This window comes from Hippichthys cyanospilos, chromosome 19 (assembly GCF_059441005.1).
Source record: "Hippichthys cyanospilos isolate Australia breed blue-spotted pipefish chromosome 19, RoL_Hcya_1.0, whole genome shotgun sequence".
NCBI classification, from domain to species: Eukaryota; Metazoa; Chordata; class Actinopteri; order Syngnathiformes; family Syngnathidae; genus Hippichthys; species Hippichthys cyanospilos.
The window spans coordinates 4745565-4754548 of record NC_142387.1 but is presented as its reverse complement, the minus strand read 5'-3'; the positions used below and the strand labels follow the sequence as shown (position 1 = coordinate 4754548).

The window sequence follows — 8984 nt, the reverse complement described above, 5'->3', positions numbered from 1 at the left end:
TTATGCAGACAACTGTGTGTGTGTAATGTTGTGTGTGTGGCCGCTGACAAAAGATCAAAAGCACAACACCTTTACAGATTTTGGTATAAATATATTTTCAATATAAATGGGTTATATACAAAATGCTTATATGGGTTTTTTGTACATACGTAAGTACTACATTTTAGTAGTTTAGTACTCCCAACATATTTGACAAATGAGCTCCCAAGCTACATTACTGAAGCTATCAAACTTGAGAAGTTCTCAGCACTGACCCTGAACAGCGTCAAGTCTGAGTTTGGACTCAGCCACCTGTGGCAAAATCAGCTATTAAAACATCAGTCATATTGAGTAAATGATCTGCTGTGTCATCTAATCCACTGACTACCAACAAGAGTGGCGTCACACTACTTTGCTGCTATCTGCACCATGGGACTTTCGTAATGTAAAATAGGTCAAAAAGGAAAGTGAAATTGCACAACTGCCTTAATTTTTACTGCCTCAGCAACATTAAACGTATAAACCCCTAAATAAGCTTTTGAAAGCACCTTCAGCCATTGTTAAGATTCTTCTATTAAACAGTACAGTATATTGCAATGTAGATTCACACTTAACTAAGGTAAGATTGTGTTCAGGATTGAGCTGTTTTGAATCATAAAACAATCTGTTTGGCCTTTGGACGTTTCACTGACTTGGTTGCATGGCTTGCAATCATCAGAAGAGTCAGTTGCTCTATATGAGCCAAAAAGAACCACACGGAAGAAAAAAAAAACCTCACTTGGCTAGGTAGCTCAAATAAAGTGGTAGCTTCCTCTATTGTAACCCAATCAAGGAGTACGAAAGTGTTTGCTAGTGTAAAAATAACCCACGCAGGGTGATGCTTTCAGGTGTTACCTAACAGTGAATTCAGCATCTCATAACATTTTGTCATGCTAGATAAGATTGCATGAACTTTGCAAAGTTTTTTGGTCTCCTTGATGATTTTTCTTTGCTGTTTGTGATTTGTTGTCATTGCTGTCCTCCTCCTCTTTGGTCTCGCTTTGTGTTCTTCACGCTAGAAAACAAACGCAAAATGTGAATCATCTATTTAGTTTCTGTAGCTACAAATTACCAGACTAAAATTTGGATTGAAATTCACATACTCTCAAACATGTTAAGCAATCAAGTAATCAAGCCATTAACTGTTGACAATTGAAATTGAACTTGAATTGAAAGTCATTCCATGTCAGCGTCATAGACGCTGGGCAAAAAGTGGCTTCGTTGACAAATCTTAACTATACGACATTCTGTGTTTATTAGTATTACCCAGATGAAAAAAAAACATAAAAAAAATCTAATTAATCTGATTAATCTCTTTAATGGCACCAAAAAATTGAGAAAACCACTCAACCAAAGTTTTTCTTAGATACATTGTGATATTGTGGTAGATGAAAACCCCCGATATACAACAGCATAAAAGTGATATTAGTCATTTATGGTAATTATAAACCAAATATAAGACTTTTTTCACAAAAATGAAGGCCAAAAGCATTGGTACGTCTTATAAAAGGTAACTTAAAATTAGATTCGATTTTTTTCTTTTTTTTTTTTTTTTACTATTATTCCTTACCATTAGAGGAATATTGACCTGTCAGCCACATAAGCCGAGTTATTTTTATATCTGCCTTATTCTTACTTATGATTATTACCGGTACCTTAAAGCAGTGTTTCTCAAATAGAGGGGAGGGCCCCCCTGGGGGGCGCGAGGCAATGCTGGGGGGGGGGGGGGGGGGGGGGGCACGAATGACCCCAGGGAAAAGCATGTTTTTACCAAAATAAGAATTGACTTTTTCCTCTGCTGACAAACCTTCAACCTGTATATATATGCTGTTAAAAAAAGTTGTTGAAAGTGTTTTTATATTGCTTTTTCCTTATCTCACTGTTAAAAAGGATACATATTAAAGTAATACAATTTTTATAAATATCTATCTTATTTATGGTCAGCGTGGCAAGTGGGGGTGGGAGGGCTTTGCAAAATATAATTGAGAAGCACTGCCTTAACGGGACGAGCAAGATAGGGGACGTAATTTTCCTGTTGCAGCTAACAGTAGCTTGTGCTACCTGAGGTTCTTACGGCATTATTTTTAATGAAAGATGCCAGCAGGCTGAACCTACGTCCGAGTCCATCCTTTTCAACACACAGGAATAATACTAAAACCGAGAGGATCATGTAAAAGTGATGATGTCTCCAGCTGATTCAATGAAGAATGACAAGGTAAGCGGTCGAGTGCTCTGTAACCACGGAAAGGTATTCCATTTTACCTGTTTATTAATTGTGGTCTTTTGGCATATACACACAATCATAAACTTGGTGAAACGCGGATGCAGCGCAAATTCGGGTATTTATGGTAAAATCGCGAACAAAAGGAAAAACAATTGCTTTGAGCGCATTCGCTACACTGGCGAGGTGTTCACTGATTGCTCACAATGTGGGAAATCTGAAACACAAGTAACACACAACAAATGTACATATTTATTTATATGTATGTACACTGGGCCCTCGGTTTACGAGATTAATCTGTTCCACAGTTGGGATCGTAATGTGTGAATTTGCGGTATGGCGGCCAATCCAAACCTACTGTATGTTAATTAGCTAATGCGTGTAAAACCCCAGGTAATAACATCAAAATTGCATATACATATTAAAAAGTGGTATAAAAATAGTATAGTGAGTGCTACTTATAGATAATATACATGTATACAATTGAATAACATCATAAATAAAAATATATATAAAGGATTTATTTACCTTTGAGCGACATGACAAGCTTGTTATGGCCATATTCCCTCGTGAGGGTAGCCTACCTTAGGCTAGACTTCTTCGTAATTCTAGATTATCTCCAGCTTCATCTCCATATAAATCATCTTCTTACTTCTCTCTTTAACATCACTAGCAATCTAGAGACCCATGGCTAACCCATTCAAGTTTGAATTAAGATCTACAACGCACTATAAAAACGTTTTTGTAAGCACTCACAGGAGAACAAAGCTTTAACGGTCCGCCATTTTGGAACGAGTGACGTTGACCAATAGCAGAACTTCATCTTAGTTCCTCTGGGACGCCGACCAATAGTAGACCAGTATCTTAAGGAACAATGATGCCGACCAATAGCAACGTGTGATAGCAATAGTGACGTGTTGTGAAGGGAATCACATATTAGGTTGTTATCAATTTGTGTTTATTTCTTGTCTAGAATAGAGTGCATTGCTATCCATCTATGCAGTCCAAGTTCATCTCGCCCCAGTCCTTAGATGAAGCTGTTGACGCAGGAAAGTGTGAGCTGGTAACTTGGCCCAGCTATTGGTGGCGCCCGGCTGGCTCTTTTTGTTGTCTTGTAATGTGCAAAGCTTTCCTGAATGAATAAAAAGCAGGCAAGGACGCTTGAGCTGCGGACGCTGTTGGCAAGCATGAGAATGGACGCCAACTCTTCCCGCAGAGAAAAGTCAATCTTGGTTGGTCTGAGATACTATTTTGCTGCTTAGCAGCTGGGCTTGTTGTCTTCTTTGTCTTCTTTTAAAGATAACCCTGACCTGTGGAGTGACTCGCAGAGTAACGCACGCACACTGACCGCCATGTTTGAGGTGTCGTAAGGTGAAAAAAATGGTGTAAAGGGGGGGGGGGGGGGCAAATAAACATCGCGGTCTACGTCATAAGGTGAAAAAAAGTAAGGCAGGGACGTCGTAAACCGGGGGTCCACTGTACTTATATTTGGGGATTTATGGTACTTTCTTTAAACAAACTGAACAGATGCAGTTGTAACCATTTACCTTCTGCTAAATTTGCGACTAAATGCTGTCTTCAACCTTTATTTATAACTATCAGGAGGAATAGTGCAGTTTTCTTTTGTCAGTTGCCAAATATTAACATTAAAACAAAACATTGTTCATCTTGTCCATCGCAGACTTGCTGTAGCGCCCACAGTCATCCCAGGTTAAATTTGGCAAAGAGTTTCTCTATGGCTCACTATAGTCACGTCTTTCTTGCCATCGATTGTTGGGGCTGCACTCAGTGCTTTGCATTTAAGTGGTAAGCTCAACTTGAGTTACTTTGGTGGAAAGCAAACACCCAAGGAGAAATAACTAACCTTCATGAAGATTGCCGTTGGGGCGTTTTTTTCAACTTCAATTTACCACACATCAGAACGGCATCCCTCCAATTCTCTACCATTTTCATGTCTTCCTTCTGTTATTGAATTTGCCCGCCTACCAACAACAGGAGCCTATTAGGGTTTTCCAAACACAATGACAGCCAATCAATGTCCGCTTCAGTCTGTGATTGCTCTGTTTTTCAGCCTCTAACAACTAAAGCACAAGAAGCCTGATGCATGAATACGAATCTAATCAGCATACAGAACGCATAAAAATTGAGGTTAAAATTGAGATGCATTGAATTGAATGCATTAAAATTAAAAAAAAAAAAAAAACGCATTACTGCAGTTAATCTGTTAATCTGACAGTCCTAGTTTTTATTCATATATTTTGTTTACCAAATAATTCCATCAATATTTCTTCATAATGTTGATGACTTAAGCATGGATCTACAATTCAGGACATTTATTAAATAATGCATAAGCAGCGAGTTAGTGGGTGTTCCCAAATATTTGACTGTTATTGTACTCTGCCCATTTCTTTGGCACAGGCTCAATCCCTCAGCAGTTATGTACCTAAAATTTACAATAATGTGCCTAAAATACAAAATAATACATGGTAACATTACAAATAGACATGGGGCAATATCAGAATCTGATGTGTGATATCCATAAGAAAAATTATCACGGTATTGCTGTAAATATATCATTTTCAAACCTTTTTTGGTAGCCTGTTCTCGAGATAATACAAACTGTTTAAAAAAAAAAAAAAAAAAAAAAAAATATATATATATATATATATATATATATATATATATATATATTTAAAGTACGGCATTTTTTACAATAACAACCATTTACCATGCAGAATTATATTAAAAAACATCAATATACCGTATATTTTGGACTGTATGCCTCACCTGTATACTAGCTGCAGCAACAAAAATTGAGCAAAAAATAAATAAATACATGTCACAGATAAACTGCACTAGACTGTAAGCCGCAGATCATAACATCCGATATTTATATGATGATAGTTTTATACCTTTTAAAAAAAAAAAAAACTTTTTTGCAATTGCCCATTTACAGCATTAGTGTTTATATATATATATATATATATATATATATATATATATATATATATATATATATATATATATATATATATATATATATATATATATATATATATATATATATATATATAAAACACAGTGGACCTCCGTGTTACAGATCCCCTGGCTTATGTTTTTTTCATGTTGCAATGTGGAATACTGAGTTTTTTCGTCCCCTCTTCATGGTATTTTCCCCGCTTTGTGACAAAAACAACTGTCATGACCTTAGAGGGTTGGCTGTCATTGAGTTGTTTTGCCTCCATCTGCCGTTTTTAGGTAATTGCACTTATTTAATATTGTCGTCAAACTGTTTCCATGCAACACGTCACTACAATACTGGTCTGCTATTGGTCGGCGTCTCCTCACGGAGATGCTGGTTTGCTATTAGTTGGCCTCACTCGTTTCAAAATGGCGGAATGGTAAAGCTTTGCTCTATGTGAGTGTTTACAAAACCATATTTATAGTGCATTTTACTGCTTAATTCAAACTTGAGTGGGTTAGCTATAGGTCCCAAGATTGCTAGTGATGTTAAAGAGAGAAGTAAGAAGACGATTTATATGGAAACGATGCTGGAGATAATCAAGAAATACGAAGCTAGCCTAGCCTAGGCTACTCTTACTAAGGAATATGGGCATAACAAGCGCCACTCAAAGGTAAATACCATATTTTCTGCACTATAAGGCGCACCGGATTATAAGGCACTCCCTCAATTAATGACATATTTTAAAACCTCAGCACCATCAGCTTTTTAATAGTTGTTCCACAATGACAGATAGATACATTTGTTTTACTGCAATAAAAGCAAAAAAAAAAAAAAAAACGCACATTAGCTGCAGTGGACTTTTAAGCTGCAGGGTCAAATCATGAGAAAAAGGTTGCGGCTTATAGTCTGAAAACTACGATGGATGGACAATATCTTTAAAAAAAATTACCGATTTGTTTCAGATTTAACCATTACTTTCAAAATCCCGATATATTGCCATTAATGTGATTGACCCATGCTTAATTACAAATGTAGCTCAGAGAATGTGATGGCACTGCAAGTGCAAAGTGAAGATTGAAGTGATGGAATTGGAAGCGTCAATGGAAGAGGCAAACAAACACAGATATTCATATTTGAAGTCGAAATGCAAGCAAACTTACCGGTTTCGAAGAACAAGTGCACTTTATTGAGTACAAGACCGATTCAACCAGTAGCTGTGTGTGGTTAAGTCCAATATTCCTCATGTGGCAGGTTAAATTGTGTAAGATGCCAACAAAATCCTGTAAAACATAAGTGTGCAAAAGTACTTTGTAAGATGTATATCCAGGTCAGCGTTATAAAAATTGAGGCTAGTAAGGTCGCTACAGTTTACTGCACGCTAAATTAGACCTCTAAGGTGTGACAACTTTTTGGTTGAATTCAATGATTAATCTGATGACTAATGTGAAGTTTATTGGGACAGCTATTCAACAACTGACTCACTGTGTTGTTCCTTGACGTACAGTTTTGCACCCTTTGTGTGTCCTCAGTGCATGACGAGTTTCCCTGCAGGGTCCTGATTCTATCTTTCTTATTATGAAAACACAAAGAAGCAGTCATGTTAACTAGAACACATTAATGCTCCAATTACACACTGATGTAGTAACTGCACACGTTATGGTCTTTAAATGTACGATAATGTGCATATGTCTTGTGCACTGTTTTTACTCACTGCGTTATTGAGATTTGTTTGGACAATGTCCGTGTAGTCCTCTCCGAGATCTGCGAGAAGCATTTGGCTACTGCAGCTCGAGGCCGGAGGTGGAATCACAAAAAGTAGGAGAGTGATGTGCAGAAGAGGCTTGTGGGAGATGCAAGAGACATGTTTATCAAGTTGACCATCTGATTTATGTAATTTTTTTTTTCCCGATAATTTTAATTTTCGGTCTCTTCCCTGCATTGAAAAAATTTACTATTTAACACATAATGACACTTGTTGAATTATGTGATTAATTTTTTCAAGATACTGTCATAACTCAAAGTATTTTTCCCATCCAATAAATTGATCTGTTGCAATAAACAATATTTGATAAATTATGCAATACATAGAGTTTATTTACTTTTACATCATCATGTTTCATGAAAAATGATACATAAATGTGGACTGCACAGAACCTATTTAGAGACTATATAAATAAGATTGAAAATATACCAGTCAAAAGTTAGGAAATACAATAATTCAAAGTTTATTTTTATTACTTTAAAATGTCCTGAGAATATGTTGCATACTATAAAGTAGATCCAGATAACAAATTTTCATAGCTTGGTATTTTCTCAGGTTGTGAAGTGGATGATGCTTTGTAACCTGGAATGACTTTGTCCACAGCTGTGCATTTTCAAGTTACAAGCATTAATGTCTTGCCATTTTAATGTGTTTTGTTGAGTTTAAAGGTGTTTCCAAACATTGGACTGGCACAACCCACCCAGGAAGCAGTTTGTGTGCGTGTGTGTGTGTAATTTAAAAATTGCATTTGCGACATTGCAATGCCGATTGAGTGTTCAGCCCAAACGAATACTCGGTTTATTATTGTTAAAAATGTCTTGCTTGCCTTCACAATATAACAATACAGTTTTGCTTGCCCCTGTTAGGGTACTATAATATAAATTTATGTTGCTGTGACCCTGAGTCTAATATTTTGGTGAATTAAGCTATTTCAGAAACCTCTAACAGATGCGTGCAGAGCACTTGCATACCACTGCAAAGTGAAAACGAAAACATTGACAGTCAAAACTATTGCATTGTTAACAAGTTGTTACCACGGTGCAGGTGTACCTCCCTCACTCAATGAAACACCCTTTTAATAAATACAGAAACTAGTAAATATTTCAGAACAGCATTTTTGATGAAGTCACGCATATTGTACCTAAAGGGTGCTAGCGTTCGTGGTACAGACAGGAATGTGAAGTATGAATCAAAACGAGACTTAAAAATGGCACTTGTACGGGAAATACCCCACCTATTCCCTTAAAGTGCTCATTTAATTTCACTTTCCTTCTGAGTGCTAAATGGGAAGTTATAAACGAGGCATTCCCATTGTCAAGAACGACTTGAGAGGATCAGGCGATCGCAGCGGAGGGACGGAAGCGCCTCTGATACTTCGGCTTCGAAAGCCTGGGTGAGTTGCACTCGCCTTGACGACTTACCATTGGTCATTCTTCATCCATACTCCCCGCGTCTTATTTTTAGAGTTATTAATGTTGCTCAGACGGCCGTATGATCCGTGGGAGATGCGGTCCACTCATGTCAGTGACGCTCCTCTAGAGGTTGGTTCCTGTAGCTGCACCGCGCTTGGACAGTTCCTGCATGTGTGTGCGCGTTTTGATTCCCCGCGTCCTCTCAGCGCCACACTAGTCCAATAGTGCTTTTGTGTGTGTTTTTTTCTCTCTTTAACTTCCGTGGCCACTGCAGCTTCCACTTTGTTCTCATATTTCAATCTGGGCAAATGACGGGATCGTCACACGGGGTATGACGTTGCCCATCTTCAAATGAGCCCTCTCGCATGACTTGATATAATTCGTCAATTCTTTAAATGCGATACACGGAACACATGACAAGGAAAACAACAGTGAATGCACTTAAAATGTGTGGTGTACTGGAGGTGAGTAAAATAAAGTTACAATTTTATCTCATGAGTCTTCTTCCCATCAAATATTCGTCATGGTAGCACAAGATTGACGAAAAACACTTGAGCTTCCCATTGCAGCTGGCAAAGGGTTACATGTAATATTGTTTTCAACAAT

At 37.4% G+C, this 8984-nt stretch overlaps 1 protein-coding gene across 1 annotated transcript; it reads right to left on the bottom strand.

The window, feature by feature from the left end:
- Nucleotides 1-71: 71 nt before the first annotated feature.
- Nucleotides 72-8636, bottom strand: LOC148407674 (uncharacterized). Its single transcript, XM_088402614.1, has 5 exons — nt 8388-8636; nt 6916-7044; nt 6687-6773; nt 6365-6484; nt 72-1033 (listed from the first exon to the last, which is right to left on the bottom strand). Exons 1-5 carry the CDS (start codon nt 8388-8390, stop codon nt 863-865), a joined length of 510 nt encoding a protein of 169 aa, XP_088258740.1. The 5' UTR covers nt 8391-8636; the 3' UTR covers nt 72-862.
- Nucleotides 8637-8984: the final 348 nt, after the last annotated feature.